General features: G+C 43.4%; 1 protein-coding gene across 1 annotated transcript in view; it reads left to right on the plus strand.

Annotated features, from left to right (window-relative positions):
- Window positions 1-482: 482 nt before the first annotated feature.
- The window catches only part of PHACTR2 (phosphatase and actin regulator 2), a 214,887-nt gene continuing 193,537 nt past the window's right edge, over window positions 483-21,832 (plus strand). Inside the window, exon 1 of the mRNA XM_065401437.1 lies at window positions 483-642. Within this exon, the coding sequence (XP_065257509.1) occupies window positions 483-642 (160 nt within the window). The remainder of the gene's footprint in view (window positions 643-21,832) is intronic.

Raw genomic sequence — 21,832 nt, forward strand, 5'->3', positions numbered from 1 at the left:
AACTTTAGAGACAATCTTCTCTGTTTCTTCATTAATACTCTATCCGCTGCGATACAAACCCCTCCTTTTAGCCCCATCTTTTCAAACGCAGGGATGCACAGAAAACCCTATCAAAGGGGACATGACTGAAGCCTGCCGCTGAAGCTGCCTGCGTGTGTGAGGGAGGTCAGCCAGGGCTGCACTCAGGCACATCTCTGGAGGCAGCACGCTGTGTCTCTGAGAGGAGTTTTGTGCCAGTGGGCGGCTCCTTCCTGTGCAAACTTTTCTCTTGCCTGCCTCCCTCCCTCCCCGCCCCGTCCATCTCAGTGCCTTGCAGAGGAGCGGGAGCCTCTTTAGCTTGTTCCCTTTGCCCGCGGCTCTGTGCTGAAGACACCTCAAATTCCACCGCCCTCCTCAGACAGACTCGGTCGGGGGGTGGCTCCCTGCCCCGCGCTCCCGGCTAGCGGGTCGCAGGGCTGCCGGCGCTGTCTGCCCAGGAGGTGATGATGGAGGGTAGGAAGGGGAGCTCTGCAGAGGCAGTTCCTCCAGCCACTTGGCTGCTACCCGGTGATCCTGGCCCCAGGGGCCGCTCCCAAAGCGACATCTCCTCCTTCTGTTCCTCCAGAAGAAGCCACCCGTTCAGGTTCAACATCACAGGCTCAGGTAAGCGGTGGAGTGGGGTATTTTTTCTGGTGGATTTCTAGTGAAATGTGTTCCAGTCTGATTCAGGTGCAAGAAGCTGGTCTAGGCGACCTGCAGCCAGCTAACCCCGGGCTCTTAGTACTCAGTACTCTGTTCTGCTTGGGAGCTTTTGCAGCAGGTGTCCTGGAGGGAATGTGGGGTAAGGGGAGCTGTGTTAGTGACAGATCCATCTGGGTTTTGTACATGGCTGATTTTGTACCTGGCTGGTCACTGGGGTTTAAAAACCTTCCAAAGTGTTGAGGGCGGAAGGTGCCAGCAGGGTGTTGCGACCAAAAACTTGGGTTTATATCGAGAACCAAGTGCCAGCTCTCTCTCCAGCTTGACTCAGGAGCATCACCTTGAAAGTTGTATTGTTCCGTGTCTGTTTCTACCATCCAAAGTGTATCTAAAGAGGGAAAGGCAGTGTAGCACTCCATCTGACATGCTTCAAGACCTGAATGAGTCTGCAATTTGTTTATAAGATCTAAGCTGCCCTCACAACATGGGGATGATCCTAAGAGGCAAAGAGCCCCTAAGATTCATTTTGACTTCAGTCTGATTGGGCCCTCAAGATCATCCTATGTTATGGCTAATATTACTGTTTGTTTATGCAAATTGTCTGTTTATGAGATGTAAACACCTTTATCACCCTCAAAAAGAACAGGAGTACTTGTGGCACCTTAGAGACTAACAAATTTATTAGAGCATAAGCTTTCGTGGGCTACAGCCCACTTCTTCAGATGCATACCCACGAAAGCTTATGCTCTAATAAATTTGTTAGTCTCTAAGGTGCCACAAGTACTCCTGTTCTTTTTGAGGATACAGACTAACATGGCTGCTACTCTGAAATTTATCACCCTCATTATTCATTGCTCGGGTATTCCCTTCTTCTGTTTCGAAAGTGCAGTTATCATTTTGCTACCTGGCTTTAGAGCTTTTCAAACTGACTTTCCTCAAATATACAATATTTTATGCGAGTGTTTTCAGGAAGTTTGTGAAGAGACAATGAAATGCCCTGAAAGGAACCCCAAATACAAAGAAGTGGGACTGATTGCATGACTCACACAAGGCCCAATTTGTCCTCATTAAGAGTGCTTTGCTTGATAAAGGCTGCAGGTTCTGGCTTGGAGTGGGAATTGCACTATATTGTTTTACTGCCTTACACTTTCTATTAAAATGTTATTTTGAAGATTCCTAAGTAAATGTACTACCTTCAAACCTCTCACACTTACTGTTTCACTAACAAAGGTGGGGTTTCCAATGGGACAAAAACTTGTTACACAAAATTCTGTCCACAGCTAGGAGTGCACAACATACTGACTTTAGTGGAAGTTGCGGGTGCATATCTCTGGGTGTAATTTGAGCCTTAGAGACAAATGAGGCTTCCAAGAAGGTCCAGGGTGAATTTCAAGTAGAAATTTAAGGGAGATGAGGATCCCAGTCTACACTGTAAAAATTGTAAAGTGGCAAAAGTAAAACTGGGGCTATTCCCTAGTCTTTTAGGCCATTTCTTGTGGCTCAGTTTAAAAAGAGCAAAACCCAGTTGCATCCTGCAGCACAGATCTGCATATGTTTACACTTATTTGGAAAATGAAAGGCCAGATCCTCAGCTGATGTAAGTCAGCACTACACCATTGAGTTAAACGAAACTATGCCAGTTTACACCAGCTGAGGATCTGGCCTGAGATGCTTTTGGATTCAGTTATGCTATTTATACACTGAGGTTGATGTGGAGACAAACCACAATGAGGGATTATGCTTCAGGGAGGCATAGTGCCTTCTGGAGCTCCCAAGTGTACAGAGCGAGCACATCTGCTGCAGCATCTATTCAGATAATGTAGGGAGAGCAGCATACTGCACTGAGCTAGCAATGCTGCCTGGTATGAAGGGCACTGCCCTCTAGTGCAGCTTCACTATGGGAAATGCTAGGTGGGAGTAGGTTCTTTGGCTGGGGAATGCAGAAACTGTGAGTCCATCTGGCTGCTGTGCAAAGAGCACAAGTGGGAGAGGAGGCTTCTTGCACACTCACTCACAAGGAAGCAAAACAAAATCTAGATTCAGTCTGAAACTCTTTTACTGACAAAAACCATATGCCAGTTTCTGCATCTCATCTTTCTTTTTACCTTTTTCTTTTCATATTTGTTCTTTTTGAACTATGTTCAAGCAAATTCCAGGCTGGTGAAGGGTGCTGCAAGTATAGGGACTAATTGTTTGTGCTAAGCAAGTGAGATAAGAGCCAGAACAGGTACAGCACGGACTGCAGCCCTGCAAGCGCCCCATGCTGCCCGCCTAATATGCCTCAATCCAGGCCTGCCTAGAAGAACCACGTCTAGGAGTGATAGTGTTCAGTCTCCTTGTATGTTTGGTCTTCAGTTTGTCTGCCAAGACTGCCAACAAAGAGTTAGTGTTAACTGCGGTGACTACCGTGATGTGGACATTTCCTTTCAACAGTATGATTTATTTGTAGTTTTCTTGCTTTATGTGAGGCAAATTAGGCCTCCCTTCCTGCCCTTGTCTGTTTTTTTTCAAAACCAAAACCTTTCAAGAACGTGCCAGAGTCCCTGCCAGCGACTGACAAATAATTCCTTCTGATTTATTTTTTAAACCACTTCTTTATTTTCTCCATTGCTGTTCCCTGGATTTTTCCAGCTGTGCATGTGCACAACAAAAGGTCAGGTAACACAACTGTTGATTCCATTTTTAAAAGGGAACACCTGCATAAAAAATTCAAAGCTGTTACATTTTTAATATGGTGGTTAGAAATATTTTTAATACAGTGTTTCCGTGAAAAATAACCGACATTCTCATTCTTCCAAAAACCTGGAAAGCAAACATAACTGGGACTGAAATGTGGGGTGCTTGGAGGTACAATATGACAATGATTATTATTTTTGCCCCTGTCTTTTCCTGTAGCCTTATCAGTTTATTTATTTAAAGTAGGCCATTCATTCACATCAAAGATATCACATGCACACCAAGTGTCCCTATTTAGAAGGGATTTTTAAAAAAATCTGTACATTTTTTTTCCCTTTGTCACTCCCAAAATCTGTCCAGCCCCAGTATATTTGAATGAAATGAAATGGTGCCTGTTGAAGTCATTTGTCCCCATCAGCCAGACTCTGATCTCAGTTGTGCTGACTTAAATGAGAGCACAGTTTGATCCATTTTCTGAACAATCAGTACCCTATAAGAAGGTTGTTCCGCCATTTTAGTCACCACTGAATTTGCCATTATAACTGCATCAGTTGTTGAGGGATAATATTAATGGAGATTGTCTAGTTATGAAAATTATACTAGGCTTTCTAAAAGCAGTTTTGGCAATGGCTCACAAAATCCATCTGTCTGTTATTCCAGGCAAGCAATCTATATATCTGAACAGATGAATGAATCCAGGCTTTTTCTATATCCTAGAAGTAACAGTTTCCCGGCATCTCTTTACAATAGCTTGCCATCAACTGCTGTCCTACTTTTTAGGCTAATACAATTTAAAATACATACTTTTTTTTCAAAGGGACCTATCCTAGGATAAGTGATGGCAGGTTATTTTCTTTGTCTGTCTGGCCAAACTGTGTCAATCCTAGTCACACTGAGTAATACCTTATCCTCAAGTATTTTCTTTCATTTCAGGGGGACTATTTGAGGAGTGAGGTACGACTTAACAGTGAATAAAAGTGACATAAGGTTATGAGGGGGGAGGGATAGCTCAGTGGTTTGAGCATTGGCCTGCTAAACCCGGGGTTGTCAGTTCAATGCTTGAGGGGGCCATTTAGAGAATCTGGGGCAAAAATCTGTCTGGGGATTGGTCCTGTTTTGAGCAGGGGGTTGGACTAGATGATCTCCTGAGGTCCCTTCCAACCCTGACATTCTATGATCATAATCTGGCCCCTGGTAGCAATTTGACTTGTACCCTCAAAAAAGATTAAAGTCATCCAAGTTCAGAGGGCTTCTGCAAGGCATAGCCTGCATGCCATTTAATTCCCATGCTAAGGGGCATTAAGTCTGGGAACTGCCTAGAGGTACCCTTGCGGGGGGGCTGTAGATGGTAGGTGGAGAAGGAATGTTCTCCCCAAGTTTCAGAGAAGCTGCAGAGACACTACTTGAGTCAAATGGCTGAAGCAGCTGTCCTCTCAGCCATAATATGCCTCAGTTATGAGGGTGGAACCCAAGGATACGTATGTGGGCAATTCTCTGGTCCAGTGTCTAATCCCCACCCACCTTTGGCAGTTGCCAAGAAAGAATTCATGAGTTTAATCCTTGTGATTGACAGTTTAATTGTTCCTGTTAGTGTCTTGGTGTTGGTCCTTTGCAAGAGGTTCTTTGTTTAGATAACTTGTTCTAATGCCGCGGACACACTTTAAGAGTGAAAGGGTAGATTTTGGACCCCATCTCCAACCCCGTGGTGCAGTTCTGGTGGAGGAAAGGGACTGGAGAGTTATCCTAAGAAGGCAACCAGAGATTCAACCAATGTAGCTGGCATTGCACCACTCTACATCCCATCCGGAGAAACCGTGGGTTCGCTAGGGGTGACAGGGTGGAGTCACAGTATGGTGTATTCTGGCAATCCTTAGCTAGCAGAGTGGTCCTTAGGGGACTGCTCTATCCAGGATAATTTTGTTCAGTATGGTCCCCGCTTGCAGGAGTGGAAAGGTCATTTAGAATCACCACTATCTTGAAATTAACCCAGTGTTCTGCGGGGAGCCAGTGTAGTGAGAAGAGTACCAGGGTGATGTGCTTTTGATGGCAGGTTTTGCTCAGGAAGATAATTGATGCATTTTGGACAGGTTGGAACTTTTTATGGCTGGTGAACTCATTTCCAGAACCAGTGAGTTTCAGTAATCCAGCCTGAAAGTCACCAAGAAGTGGATCATTGCGGCCAGGCCATTATCGGACAGCAGCAGGTGCAACCTTCTTGGCAGATGCAAATAAAAGGTGTTTTTGACATCTGTTGCTATTTTAGTGTCCAGAAACAGTTTGGATCCCAGAACTCCCAGGCTATGGACTGATTTAACTCTTTATAATAATAATAATTAATGGAGATATCCTATCTCCTAGAACTGGAAGGGACCTTGAAAGGTCATCGAGTCCAGCCCCCTGCCTCCACTAGCAGGACCAAGTACTAATTTTGCCCCAGATCCCTAAGTGGCCCCCTCAAGGATTGAACTCACAACCCTGGGTTTTGAGGGCAGACTGTCTCAGTAGTGCGAGAGATTAGGTGCTGATTAGCTCTTTAGGCTTGTTTTGACTAATTTAGACTAATCTCTGAATTTGGCCCTTCGTGTTTGATGTTGTTTAAGTCACTTTGGCCAAAGTCTTCAAAAGGGGCTACAGACTGCGTTCCATAATTTTGGGGTCTCATTTTCACAGACACTCAATATTGTAACTGAAGTCCATGGGAGCTGCAGATGTTCAGTGCATCCAAAAAATCATGTCACACATACACTGAGTGGGGCTGTTCGGCAGAGAGAATCTTTAAGTCTGTGGATGAGGGAGATGGCAAGTTTGGGGGGCGTCTCTCTCATGCTAGGGGAATATATTTGTGTGTATAGTAATTACTTTTGCAAGTGTTTGTATGAAAATTACATACAAATTGAAAAAGGAGAAAAATATAAATAAAATATACTCTTTTATTGAGCAGGCTTTTGCAGGATTTGTTTACAGCATAGATTAAAGAACAGAAATTACAGGAGGGTTAATACAGGTAATTTGGGGTGGAAAATTAGAGTAGAAGAAAAGACAAATAGTTACTTTGTTGTTTAAGATCAACAACTAGGAACAACCGGTGTGATTTCTAAGAAATTGCACATCCTTTTACTAAGGCGGTAGGCTCTTGATCTTTTTTCCTTATATTTAAAACCTGGACTATTGAGAATAGGAGATAAACCTACCCGTATTTTGTTTGACAAGCAAATGTTTATGAAATACATAGATGTATTTCTTTGTCATTGGAAAACATACTGCAGCCATTGTCACGTAACCTTAAACTTGACTGTTTTCATCATTACACATCATTTGTAGTTTCAAAGTTGTTCTAAGAAAAATGTCAGCTGTCGGTGTACATTTTTTCATACTACATTTATTGCAAAAGATGAAGTCTGTGTGAATCATTATCTTTGATTATGTTAGCTGAAGTACGCACAAGGAAGCTAGGTGCACTAGAACTTACCCACTGATTTCTGATATGTGGGCTTATGCATTACTGCCTACAAGGTAAGAATCTAACAGTTTTTTATATTGGACTTGGCAAATCTTGCTGCCTGCTGAAGCTTGTAGAAAACAATTGTGTCTCTGATAATAACACAGAATGATTAAGTGTGGATGCACTCGGAGCACCATGATTTTAAACACACAAAATACTATGTCATTTTTACAAGTGGAATGATTTCCAGTGCAGCACTTTAAAATCAATTCTAGATGTGGGCCCAGGATGAAAAACATTATCTATATGCGGTAATGATCTCCACGGATAGCTAAGTAGAAAGCTGGTTACAAACATTTGCACTACACGATGTAACATACATTTGTGGCAATGAATCAGCTACTGGCTGTGTGATCTGTTTAGCATTTTGCCACTCTGTATTTTAGTTTCTCATGGCCTTTGGCATTTCTCACTTCCTGCTAAAGCGAGGCTTTTACTGAGTAACCATTTAATAGCAGATCACATCTGAAGTATGAAGTCTGCGTAGGCTATTAAAAAGATACATTGCAAAAGAGTTTTCACTCTTTTATCTTTGCTGACTATAAGTCACGTAAGGTTTTGAAAAACCAAACCCTAAATATTTCATTGGATTGAACTCATCATTGACTTAAATTTATTTACTCCTTTGTTGTTTTGTCATTTCATTAAATAGTAGCCCCTTTGTGGCAATCAGAACTGCATGTGGTTAGAAGTACGTGGGCTGTAAAAAGCTACCTTTGTTCAGACTCCGAAATAAGCTCCATCCCCTTCTTGGGGTTTATGCCACTTTACCTGTGGCCAGTGGGGGAACCCAGGCCCACTAGTATGGGCTCCAATCCAGGAACCCTCTACACAGCTGCCATGTACTGCTTCATCCAATTCTTTGCTACTTCTTCTCTGGGTCTCTCCCTACGTGGCCCCTCTCTAGCTTTAGGGTTAAGGCTCTTAGGTCTTTTCTCTCTCTACAAATCCAGTTATGCAAAATGCAGCCAAAAACAAACTCTGGCTATCCCTCCAGTTCCTTTAGCCAGAGAGAAACACCCTTCCTCCCCCCCTCTGGTACCAGCCAGGAACTGATCTGCTAAGCTCCTGCAGCTTCTTTTATCTGGCCTGCTGGGTTCTGATTGGCTGTCACTAGCCCTTCTAGCCCTTGGAGGACCACCCTCCAGGATTGTCCTGGAGGCTCTGGGATTAAAGATTAATCTTTAATTAAATGTTATGTCATGTGATGAAATCTCCAGGAATATGTCCAACTAAAATTGGCAACACTAAGGCCTAAGTGTCTCTAGCTTCCAAGATGGCTGCTCCAACAAGGCCTCTCTAGGCAGGCCTGAAGAACCTACCTTTTCCTCCCACGTTCCTGGAGCGGGGTGTACTAGGACCATGGGGCCTCCCTAGGGAGCCACAAAGGCCAGGTTATACCCCGTCACAGGGCCATAAACATATTATGATAGAAACCATGTACTTTGTTAAGCTTCAATGTGAGATTTATAAGCCATCTATGATACAGAATATCAAGAGAAATTGTGTGCTGCTCCTTTGTGCATTATATATGGTAAATAAGAGCACTCAAAGTGGAATTTTAAGATGAAGACTGCACCCTGTGGCTATTTTTGTTTTTCACAGTGGTGGAGCCCATGGAAGTCCCCCATAAAGTGGTCAATTGTTATCCAGGTGTCCAGGTTGCTCATCGTCAAGTATACTTTGGCTAATAATAATAATAATAATAATAATATCTAGCTCCGATATAGCAGTCGGTGAATCTCAAAGCACTTTACAAAGCGAAGTCAGTATCAGTATGATGTGACAAAGTAGCCTTTAGTAGCAATCTTTACATTTGCCTAGTATTGTTTGTTGCTAGGTGTAGTGCAGATGAATAAGTCAACGTTTCCTAAAGGTACTCTGTTAAACCACTCAGCTCATCTGGAAGAGTTTCCAGAGTGGGACCAAAAAATCCTGAGTTCAGTGTCCTGGATTCCATTGCCTTTTACTTGTCTTTGAAATATCCTGTCATAGAAATATTAATGACAAGAGACATTCTTGCTTGTCATTCAGGTGGAAAGCTTTGTCTTCTTCTTAACATATGTAAAGAGGTAGGCTATTTATCCTGTAGAAGAAATACACAGACAGTAAGAGCCTGGTCCTGCCAGGGCCGGCTCCAGGCACCAGCCCACCAAGCTTGTGCTTGGGGCAGCACCTGGAGGGGGGCGGCGCGGTGCGGTGCTCCGGCCGCCGGGGAGAGCGGAGCCGCAGCCGGGCTCGCCGCCCTCCCCGCGGCGCTCCGGCCGCCGGGGAGAGCGGAGCCCCGGCCGGGCTCGCCGCCCTCCTCCCGGGGCTCCAGCCGCCAGCGGAGCCAAGGCGGGCTCGCCGCCCTCCCCCCGGCGCTCCGGCCGGTCGGGGAGAGCGGCCCGCGGGCGGGCTCGGCGCCCTCCCCTGCCGCGCTCGGGGGGGGGGGGGGGGCGCGGTGGGAGGCTTTTTTGCCTGGGGCGGCAAAAAAGCCAGAGCCGGCCCTGGGTCCTGCTCTCACTCACATAAGTTTTAAATCATTGCAATACCATTGACTTCTGAGGACTTGTTCTTGTTTACAGTGTTTATGAGATCAGAATTGGGCCTTTAATATGTAAAGTCAGGCTATATAACTATGAAAGCCTGTAAAAACATTTGGATTTGTGAGTTTATGAAAGGCTGAAGCACTGAAATATTCTTAAATATTATAGGAATCAAATCCTAGGTATGATAGCTTTAGAAAGGTTACTGTTGTTGTCACTCAGCCAGAAGCTTTATCAAAGCAACGTCAACGGTCCTCGCAAGCTTCCCTTGCCCTCATGTGAAGAGCATTCAAGTACAGCTCTGTTAAACAGCAGCATCGCCTGCTGTGTACTTTGGTAATGACATGCTTTTCTATCATCTGTCAACGCCTCCCTTTACCCCTGTGCACCTTTTCCACGTAAGATTGACACTTATCACATAACGTTTTAGACAGGCATTCGACTTGTTTTTTCGATGCACAGTCGCCGTGTCTGTCTAAACACTCTTTGGAGCGACAATACAGTCTACAGCTAGGATACCTCAGCTGCACGCCCACACTGTCTGAATACGTTGCACTCAAGCAGAAGTGGCAACAAGACCTGCACGAGTGGTCATGACTGTACACTGTGTGGCAAAACTCAATAATTTTTCACACTGAACAAGTTTTTCACATCCAGAACCCTATAGTAATGCTCATCGTGCAACAGAATGAAAAAAGTCTTGGGGAACACTGGGCCTCCCGTTTTAAGAAATCCCCACCCGCCTTTCGCCGCATAAAGCACCACCTGTATGTTGACTCCTAAATGCTGTTCAAAAGCCGCTGCGTCACTGAGCATAATCTTTTTTTGATCTGACCTCCCCAGTTTGTCATCCAACTTTCTCGCCCTGTCTAACAATTCTGCGTCTGTGGGTTTACCGTCGGACATGACAGCAAAGCCCGCCCGCAAAACACAGATTGATACTGGTGTAAGTCAGGTCTACTAAACACTATCTCTTTTTATGGATGATTTGGCTCCTGAGGATAGAATTTAAAACTCTACGACCATCGCCGCACACGTTTTTTACAACTGTCACAGTGAGGTGCAACGTCCCATTGACATGCATCTCTCTATTACTCTGTAACAGCTTTGAGGTCTGATTTAAAAAGTCTTCAGCAGACAGCTCATCCCTAGTTCTTCTTACCGAAAACAAAGGATTGGTTAAATTACGACTCTCTAAACGTAACTGAACGTAATCATCAGGGGCTACCCTACTGTTAACGTCTTCGAGAACTAACTGTATCCCCCTCTATATGCTGAATTTATTCGCTCAAGATTGACAAAATGAAATTCCTCACAATACACCGAACCCCCAAATCTAGGTAATTCCCGTTGCCAACTTCTCACTCGCTCCATATACACGTCTGTTTGGGGGTCTGCATCTGCATTTTCAGGGTTACTTGGGGGTTCCTCTATGGGACCATCAGCTGCATCTTCTACGTCAGACGCTATTTGAGAGTCAGACTCCAAGGTGCCACCGCAAGGATCATCAGGAGTAGACAGGGACCCGTCTAGAGAGCCTTCTGGGGAATTTTCTAAATCAGACTCTGTGTGAGAGTCACTACCACTCTGCAGGTCAGATTCCGCCTCCCCATTCTCAGACACACCAGTTTGAGAGCTCCAATAGGGGTCATCTCTGTTTTTTTTTCTCCTCATCACCTCTTTAGCCTTTTTCAAAATTTTTACAGTGACCCTGGTCTGTAACTTCTGGGCAGCTGTCCATTTATCCCCCCTTTTATTTATGCCTTAGCTGATGTGTACCTTTGAGGATGCCCCTTTTACCCAGGCCCCTTTCCACGACTAGTCATGCCTGCTCAGAGCCACCCTCTGGAAAAACTGAAGTATTTCTCAAAAAGTCACCTGCAAGAGCTTGTGTTTTGGATGTAGTTTTTAGTCCTCCTTTCTTTTAGAACCCCTGAGGATACAGCGTCCATCAGCTTTCTGAACGAAGTGTCATATTTTCCCCAAATCTTTTTAGAATACTGAAGAGCTGTGCCGAGCTTATTGTGTTGGGAGAATGGTTCGTAATAATTTTCAGATACTTCATAAGGAGATACCCCAGCATCACAGGCGCTTTCAGTGCTTGTTTTTTTATTCACAACCCCTCAAGCGCATGCTCCGGGTTTGTGAATGTCTGTGTTTTCACTCCGAGTTTTCTCAGGGTTTGGTGTGGTATTGACCGCTGAGGAACTGGAGTTGTGTTTGTGTGGTTGCTTTTTACCAGAGTCTTTTATTTTGTCCTTGGGTTTGATGTATACAAGCTTTGGACTGCCCTGATGCTTCATCTGTGCTCTTGTGCTGTTTTGCGTTGGCATTGTTGTTGTTAAAGGTCTCAGAGCAGGTTTCTGGTGGAGGTGTCCCTGTAGCTCTCACTACAGTATTGTCAGGAGAGCTGCCTATGCCTGATTAAGAAAAACAGATGTTCCAATTCACCATCAAATAAACATTTTACAAATCTTAACTTTACCATCTTTCTCACCCACACCTATGTATTTGCTTAAAATACAAAACCTCATAAAATAACCAAACCAATAAGCAAAATATATTTACTGGGCTTCATCCATCCGTCAGTCGTTGATGCTGGTGAATTTTCCTTTTCAGCTGTCTTTCCTTTTTCTTTTGAGATTGTCTACCCTCTGGCCTAAAGATCTCTCATGTTTTGATCGTACTGTGGAGCACACAACATTATTATTATAAAACACATGAAACTGTCTTGTAAACTTAAAAAATAAAATACTCATTAGGATGTTTTTCTATTTAAAAAGTCATAGCTTTAAAAGAAAATAATCCATTTCAGGCTGTACAACAAACACAGGTTTTGGTTTATTTCTACCACTAGTGTTTCTCTAAAACCTAGACATTTTTCATACAAGCACATGTTTCCACCATGCACTCAAAAACAAAGTGTGCAATAAAATACTTTTTAAACCCCCCACCACCATAACTATGTCTTGCATAGGTCCCCAAAGTCACCAACAACAATTTAAACACTAACTAATTTTAAAACAACCCATTTTAAAAGCTTATCACATTTTGCAGAGTAAAAACCAAACTGTTTTGAAACAAAATACTGTAAAACCCCACACATGTATCTCCAGCATAGGCCTCCCTGAATCACCAACAACAATTTAAACATTAAAACTAATTTTAAAAAGAGAAACCACCCATTTTTAAAAACACATCACATTTTGCAGAGTAAAAAACCCTGTTAGTTTGAAACAAAACAAACCGTTTGCAACCAAATATTTTTAAAAAGTATTTTACCAAATACTTAAAAAAAGTACTTTCGTTTGCAACCAAATACTTTAAAAAAAATCCACATCTATGTCTTGCACAGACCCCTAACTCACAAAAAATCCCCAACAGTTTTAAACCCACCAAACCAACAGTTTGCAACCAAATACTTTTAAAAAAACAACACTTATCTCTAGTATAGGCCCCCTGAATCATCAATAGGGTGATCAGACAGCAAGTGTGAAAAATCAGGACAGGGGATGGGGGATAATAGGAACCTATATAAGAAAAAGAGCCCAAAATCAGGACTGTCCCTATAAAATCGGGACATCTGGTCACCCTAATCACCAACAACAATTTAAACACCAACTAATTTTAAAACAACCCATTTTAAAAACAAACTTCACATTTTGCAGTGTAAATATACCCCTGTTAGTTGGTTTGGTTTGTTTCAAACTCTTTTCAACTGTATACTTTAAAAAATCCCACACCTATGTCTTGCAGACCCCTAACTCACAATTTAAACATTAAAACTAATTTAAAAACATTTTAAAATACACACATGCTTTTAAAAGCCAACTGCAGAAAGTTACCTTCCACAACAGGGTAAAGATATGCTGGCACATGGTTATTCTGTGTCTCTTCCCCCCCCATATGTATTTGGGCCTTTGGATTAAAGAACAATACTAATAGTTAGTATTATTCCCCAAGTGTATCAAATCCCTATGCAAGCTGTGTTATACCTGGTGTTTTTAATTTAACAGTATTAAGCTCAACTATAGTTAAAAATGGGGTTTTACCTGGCCCTGGTGAAAAGCAGCTTGAAGTTGCTAGTGCCATGCTAAACAGATCACACTGCAATAAAGATAGGTACCATTATTTAGTAAGGACAGCATGCACAACGAGTGACATTATATAATATATGTTTTCAGAGTTAAAAACAAACAGCATACCTAGTCTTGCAGTCCAGCAGCTATTCTGTTCAAGATAGTTTCTGTTGAAAGAGGACAATCTCCAAAAAACTGAGGTTTTTATACCATCCTAACTCTTTGTTTCAGAGTTTGTAGTTAGCAGATTGATTCAATCACTTACAACTCTGAATTAATAGATACTAAAGGAAATTAGGCACTCCTCCCCAAAGTTCCCTTTTGTGATCGGAGGGGTGGGGGAATTAAGTTGTCTGCACAACTGGGCTACTTTTTTTTTTTTTTTTTAGTTAAAATACATTTTTCTGTTTCATTGAAAAAACAGAGCACTGTAGGGCCTTCTTACAGTATTAAACCATAAATCACCATACACAACAATCCTTAATGTTACTGATAGTGAATGTCTTGGTTTTGTTTTTGTTTTTAAGCATGTTTATTTCATGCTTAAATTTTTGGGTTGTTTTGAAATAAAATGGATGTATCACAACCACAGTAAAAACCCTACAAATACCCACAGCTTTTAAATGTTTTTACAGTAAATGCTTGTTCTATAAAAGAATGGTGGAGGTTTGTGAACCCTTGAAGCATTTCAGTTTTGGGCTAGACCCTTGTTTAGTTTTGTAAATATATTATTTTAATGACTTTGAGTTGCTAGAAAGAGTTCAACCAACTCCCGAGGTTTTATTTAAACTGTCCAATAGCATTCTACAAACTCCTGGGGTTATATTTAAACTGTCCAACAGCATCTACAAACTCCTGAGGTTTTATTTAATTTAATATTAATCAGAGCTCACCATCCCCACCCACCTCCGTCCCTTACTGTGGGTGTTCCCCCATCAAACTTAATTACTGATCACTAATACGTTTAACCCTGATGGGGACAAGGGTGGGTAATCACATCGAGACCTACAGACTCAATAGAGTCACCCTTGCTATTCAGTGGGGGTGTGGTTAAACCATCAGCTCAACAGGGTGCATCAGCTCTATTGTATTCAAACACACGTCTCAAACATCCCTGTATATATAGAAGCTTTTTTTTTTTTGCTTTTATTTTAAACACATTTGGTGGGGGGGAGGGTTTCCCCCACAAGATTCTACTACACCCATTTCAGCTTTTTGGGTAAATGGGTCTCTTTTACACAAAGACACAAAAGCTAGTTTCTCACAAACTATTTTTTTATTTAAAAGACATACATCCCCTTGAAAACAAACCAAGATGCTCCATCAACATTTTCATCTTACTTAAGGACCACACAGACCTTCTAACACAAACACAGATAGTCACAAATCCCTTTTCAATAGATATTTTTATTTACAGCTACCAAGATTTATATTGCATGTTTGTCCCCTCACCATTCTCTAACTTAATCCTTTTAGATTTCTTACCAATAGTCTTTTTCTTAAGCAGGGTTCTGTAACTTTTTGTGCGGACCAGACAGTCAATATAACGCTGTAAGCCGGCATCTTCTGGTTTGGTCATTTTCTTTAAATCACTGTCAGGGTCTCCACTGAATTGCACAGCATTTACCAAGGTCACCCCTTGCGCTAAATTTTCTTGGGTTAGACACAGACATTGCAAAGCATAACCTATGGCAATAACAGTGTTTAATAAGCTTTCCAAACACAGCTCAGCGCACAGGTCCCGGAGGTTGCAGTTTATATCCTCCGAAGTCCAACTCACACTGTCATGGTGCCGTTGGGCTGGCGCGTCTATGACACAGCCCTCACAATCTTCGAAAAGCTTTTCCCTAAGGCAGTGATTAAGAACAGCATAAACAGCATCACGTACAGTAGAACGCATGACTTTTTTACGCTCACGACATGGCACTGGCTCAGTTAGTTCTATGCCAAGCCTCCTCCTTAAATCCATATAGCCATCATCCTCGGCGTCCTCATCAATGATTTCTATCGGTGTTGAGCAAAAACAAAATGGGCCGGGTTCGTCTTTGTTGTCTGATGCAATGCTGTCCAGGGCCTCCGGGTCCTCTAGAAAGGCATCGTTGAGCTATCGATAGATTTTCAGAAAAGAAACAACTGTAAACCTTCTCACTGCTTGTTTTTAGATTTATGCAACCCCAGGTGAGTTTCTAATCCCATTACACCCCATTCTCAACTGTCACTTCTTAATTGTTCATTTACATGAGTGACGTCTTTTCCGCTCACCTTGTCCACGGGTGACTCCCATGAACCGTGGTCGCCTTCTTCCATGGGGTGGACAACGAGATGCCATCATGCACGTCGGTCTTCCTCATGATCAGTTGGGTTTCAGGGTTGGGTTCTGGTGTATCCATCCACAGCTGGGCCAAAGAGCTCCCCTCGGCCGCTCCCTCCTCCTCCTCCGAACTGTCGCTGATGTAGCGCTTCCTCCGCAGGCCGTCGAAGGCCCTCAGAGCTAAAACAAATTCTGAAGTTCTCACCAGGGTGGTGAAGAAGTCAATGTTTCCTCTCAGCGTTTCCACGATTTCTAAAACACGTGTTCTTGGAACAAAATGGCCTCTTCCCCATGGCACCGGAACTTCCGGGGGTGGTGCTCCACTCTGCTTGGTAGAGGGCAGTAGGTGGAGCTCTTAGAGGGGTCACATGACCGTTCTGGGTGTCTCACTCTGCCCCAGAACTCCCCCCAATTGGTCAAATCCGCTCTTGGGGAGGTCCTCTGCATCTGAAACCCATCCTGATTGATAGAGGGTGGTGGGAGGAGTTCTTAGAGGGGTCACACAACCCTCTTCTGCGCAGGTCACCCCCCCTAGAACTCCTGGTTAGATAGGATGTAATCAAGTGTTGCCCCTATTTGACGTGAGCGGCTAATCAGAGTTTGGGGTCCTGGGAGCAGAAATTGGTGATAGTCAGGTTAGTCAGGATACTCCCTGATTGGTCAAATCCGCTCTCGCAGCGGTCCTACGGGGAGCAAACCCCCTCCTGATTGATAGAAGGCGGTGGGAGGAGTTCTTAGAGGGGTCACACAACCCACTCTGGGGTGGGGTGGGATAGTTCAGTGGTTTGAGCATTAGCCTGCTAAATCCAGGGTTGTGAGTTCAATCCTTGAGGGGCCCATTTAGGTGTCTAGGGCAAAAATCTGTCTGGGGATTGGTCCTGCTTTAAGCAGGGGGTTGGATTAGATGACCTCCTGAGGTTCTGATATTCTATGATTTTATGATTCTATGTATCACCACGCCCCAGAACACCCCTGATCGGTCAAATTTCCTCTTGGGGCAGCCCTCCGGGGGGTGAAACCCATTCTGATTGGTAGAGGGCGGTGGGAGGAGTTCTTAGAGGGGTCACATGACACCCTTTGCTTCCGGTCATGTGCCAGTCTTGACCCCAAAAGTAATACCCCAGGGGGTGGGTCTTAGGGTGACAGATGGGAGGGGTCTGGGGGGTCAGGGGTGGGGCCCATGTTTGCTTGATGGTAGGCCCCTTATACTACTTACATTCTAGAAACCCTTTGACTAGGAAGCTTCAGTGAATGAGATTTGAATGGAGCTGGGACCCAGCAAACATGAGCTAGATTTGTTAGATTCCACAAAAGGGCCATTAAAGCTAAAGATAGCCTTTGGCTAAGGTTGTGGATAAACAGGGATAGCTGGAAGTTGCACAATAAAAGGAGAGATCCATTAGACCGTTTGGAGATCATGGGGAAGGAACAAAAGGCATGTTAGGAGTCATGAAAAGAGAAGACTGAATAGTGGGAATAGAGGGGAGATCTTTCAGAACCATAAGAAGAATAATGGCGGCTCAGGAAAAAAGCTAAGCTTTGGCATGATTCTTAGTTTTTCTAAATATAGAATTGGTTGAAGTTTTCTGACCAAAAACATTTCCTGATGAAATATGGGTTTTTTCACAGGAAAATCTTGATTTCTAATACATTTTCGAAAATTCAATGGGAAGAACTCAAACAAAATGTTTATTTTTAAATTGACATTTTGAAATGTTTCAGATCCAAGTTTGTGTGAACTTTTAATTACATGCAAAATATTGTAATTACAGCCCTCCTTCCTCCCGCCCTCCCTCCCGACCCCAATTCTGGACCAAAAAAAAAAAATAGAAATATCAGATTTTCCCATGGGATAGAAATGCCATTTTCCAACCAGCTCTAACTAAACCAGTTCACCTGTCTAGTGAAAATATCATTAAAGCCATTTTCTTTTTTTGAGTTAATCACTGAAGCCCTGATCTTGCAAGGTGCTGAATGCCTAGTCTAAAGGATGAGGATACTCAGAACTTGACAGGATCAGGCCCTAAAAAAGTATATTGAACCAATGTGCCATACCACTTGTAAAGACACGTGCACTTTTTTTTTCCCATTCTTGGTGGAGAATCATAGCTTCTAAATACATTTGTGACTAATGTACATTGTATGCAAGTAAATTATAGGCGTTGAGTTGAATTGGTGTAGATGTGGGGGTTTGGTTTTGTGGGGTTTTTTTTATTATTGTCTATGGACACAGTAAAGAATAGTTTGTGGCAAATTTGCAGTTGAAAGTTTGTGTCCTAATTGCAGGCTTTCTTTGTGTTCAAACACACACAGCTATATTTAAACTTAGTGAGGGAATAATTAATAGTGATCCTTTTACTTTATTTTATTTTATTTTATTTTATTTTTACTATAGCCTAGTTTCATTGCTTACAACTCATTTTAAAGTAACTTTATTTCAGATAGTCTAGTGAAATTTTTCATCCACAAATGGCAATTGCTCCCAATAAACAATGTGAAAATAGTATTTACATTTTACAATTACCTACTTCTGACTGAAATTAAGAACTGAATAGTGGCAAGCTGGGATTGAGGGCTGGAGGAGGGCTGAGGGAGGATCAGGGCTGGGGCAGGAGGTTGGGGTGCAGGAGGGGTTTGGGATGCAGGCTCTGGGTGGTGCTTACCTCAGGCAGCTCCTTGAAGCAGCGGAATGTCCCCCCTTCGGCTTCTACATGGAGTTCCCACCCAGGAACTGCGGCCAATGGGAGCTGGCGCTTGGCGCGGGGGCAGTGCGCATAGCCCCCTGGCTGCCCCTAAGTCTAGGAGCCAGAGGGGGGAATTGATGCTGCTTCTAGGAGCCGCGCAGAGCCAAGGCAGGCAGGGAGCCTGCCTTAGCCCCACTGCACAGCCAACTGGACTTTTAATGGCCTGGTCAGCAGTGCCGACCAGAGCCGCCAGGGTCCCTTTTCGCCCGGTGTTCCAGTCGAGAACCGGACACCTGTTTCCTGCCATTTGATTCCTTCTGCATTCAGAGACACAGGACTTTGTTTGTTCTTTGTAAATAAACAAGGCTGCATCAAAGAAATACCTGACTATCACCAATTTCTGCTCCCAACTGTAACATCCCCAGGACCCCAAACTCTGATTAGCCGCTCACATCAAAAAGGGGCAACACTTGATTACATCCTATCTTTCTTCACAAATGTTTTTGGTTTCCATGTCAACTATAATTAGGACTACAGTTTTGTCATGGTGGTCACAGAAGCTGTGAATTTGGTTAAAGTCCATGAAATTCATCCAAATCAACTGGCATTGTGACCTAGCGCACAGAGTAGCACAGTCATTCAGGTTTGGCCCATCTGCCCCTGTGTAGATGGAGATGTCGGGATGGACAGGCCAAACCTGAGTGGCACTGCGACTCTGTACGCTAGGTCGCAATGCCAATCAAATTTGTCCCACTGCCCTTCTGTCTCCTTCTGTCACCAAACTGAGTAGTGTTGCAAACACGTGTGCTAGGCTGCAGCACCCAGAGTGTGAAGCTAGGCCCAGCTCTGTGGGAGAGGAGCCACTTGGGCACATTCTCCAACCTCCCACCCCAATGAGCCCTCCACTCCCTGCCTTTCTGTGACTTGTCTTTCTGTCATGCACCTCTGCTGTTAAATTTATTAAACATTTCTGTGACAAAATCATAGCCCTAACTCTAATCCATGGGAATTCATCAGTTTTGAGGATATGCCCAGGGCCGGAGCTTCCACTAGGCGACCCTAGGTGGTCGCCTAGGGCGGCAGGATTTGGGGGGCGGCATTTTGCCGCCCTTGGCGGAAATTCGGCGGCGGGGGGGTCCTTCCACTCCGGGTCTTCGGCAGAAATTCGGCGGCGGGTCCTTCACTCGCTTCGGGACCCGCCGCCGAAGTGCCCCGAAGACGCAGAGTGGAAGGACCCCCGCCGGCGAATGCTCAGAGGAGGAGCGCTGCTGCCTAGGGCGGCAAAAACCCTGGCGCCGCTCCTGGATATGCCATACCACTATTGTGATATTACTTATCCTGGCACCAAAGCGGAAGCATAACATTCTGTTTTATTTATCTGGACTACAGAGGTCTCTAGAGATTTTCCCCTCAGTAGAATCTCCAGTTGTATACCTAGGGGGTGAAAGGGACTGTACCTGCACAAGAGTGCTTCATCCTCCTGCTATCCTTTTGAATTTAAATGGCAGGAGATTTTTTTAAAAGTGTCTTTCTGTTCTGTCTTGTTGCCAACAAATCTGAGCTGGTAAAATCTCACATGTTGGCTACCTTATTGAAAAGTAAATCCAACAGAGCTGCTGCCACCCAGCTATTTTAGCCCTTGGGAACTGGTTCTGCTATGAAATTTTTGTTCGATTTCTTGGAAGTTGAAATAATGGTGATTTTTGATCTGCAAAAAGCAAATTTGGTTTTAGAGAAAGAAAGATTAAATGGATTTATTTTTGTAGCTCCTGTCTTGTTTAGAGAATCAACAAGACAGCTGTCCAACAGAATCTGCACACGGTGATCAGTTTTGAATATGTAGGGTTGTTTGTGTGTTGTGGAGCCAGGTGCTGTGCACTTGAGCATACAATACAACAACATATATTTCATTGTGTAGTATGGATATTTTTCATTGTATAGTGGATGCAGTTTCTCTCTAGGACATAAGTGTGTTAGAGACTAAGTACAATCTCAAATATCATAAGAGACATGCCTGTCATTTATTTACACAAGGACCAATGCCTTCTGCCTCAAGCCACTGCACAGTCTGCACTGCAGTCAGAACAGAAAGAGTCCTGAACGCAATTCAGAAGGCTTCTAATGTGGCTCTCAAGAGAATGAAACAGTTATGTTGAAGAAGGTTCCCTGCCAATGCTCCATATCTGACAATAATAATTTGTACTCAGAAAGAACTCACTGTATTACATCCTCCTCATTCAGCTGGTAGCCTATCAGCGGTACCAATTGACCATAGCATCCTTGTAGCAGAGGATCTGACTGACCTTGAGTGGAACAGCAGAGTTAATTACTTTCTACGAAATATACATTTCCAGTGACTTTTCTCAAAACCCTGTTTAATGACTCCTTAAAACCTTGGACACCTGCAGTGCTTGTAGTTGTTCACCGAAACTATGTTTTATGGAATCTCCATCTCTGGAGATATTTAAGAGTAGGTTAGATAAATGTCTATCAGGGATGGTCTAGACAGTATTTGGTCCTGCCATGCAGGCAGGGGACTGGACTCGATGACCTCTCGAGGTCCCTTCCAGTCCTAGAATCCTAGAATCTATGAATCCCCTGAACCTCTGACATAATAAGCAGAGAACATAAAGAAACCCTAGGTACAAAAAAAAAGACATTTTACCTGTAATTTCCCATGTTCATGTTATTTTCTCCATATGTTGCGCTTTCTTTTAGCAGTTGCTAAATCAGCTCTTTTAAATGAAGCAACTGTTATAATAACAGGGTAATCACAATTATTTTCCTTTTCTAATTTTGTCTTTTTTTATTGCATTTCTTAAAGTTGCTGCAAAGCGTATATTGCAAGAAATATACTAACATACACAAGCTAATATCACAGAAGTTAGTCAGAAGTAAAAACAACTCGAGTCATGTAGTAAAGAATACAGCTTAGAAAAGCAACTTCACATCCACTATGTTGGCAATCATTTTGCAATCATTGTAATATTTTGTGAATTTGGGGAGGGGGTGGAGAGGAATTGATATTTGATTCACCTGCATGAGACCAAACAAAGGGTATCTGGTACAACATACAAGGGGTCAGATGTAAGAGTATTGGGATGAAATTTAGGGGGGGGGAAAGATCAAATGTTATTAGGAAAAAGCTTCTGAGAGGTGAGATCCATTGGACTGTGGAATAGTCTCCCAAGAGAAATTGTGCAAGCTGCACTGCTTGCAACATTTAAAATCAGACTGGGTAGAGCACTAGAAAAATATATAGAAAGGAACAATCCTGCATCAGCAGAGAGATGGCCCAGATGACTTCACAGGTCTTCTGTGGCTGTGAGTCCCCTGAGTCTGGGTTTCTGCTGGAAATTCAGAACTGGTGGCAG

The sequence above is a fragment of the Emys orbicularis genome, chromosome 3 (genome assembly GCF_028017835.1).
Source record: "Emys orbicularis isolate rEmyOrb1 chromosome 3, rEmyOrb1.hap1, whole genome shotgun sequence".
NCBI lineage: Eukaryota > Metazoa > Chordata > Testudines > Emydidae > Emys > Emys orbicularis.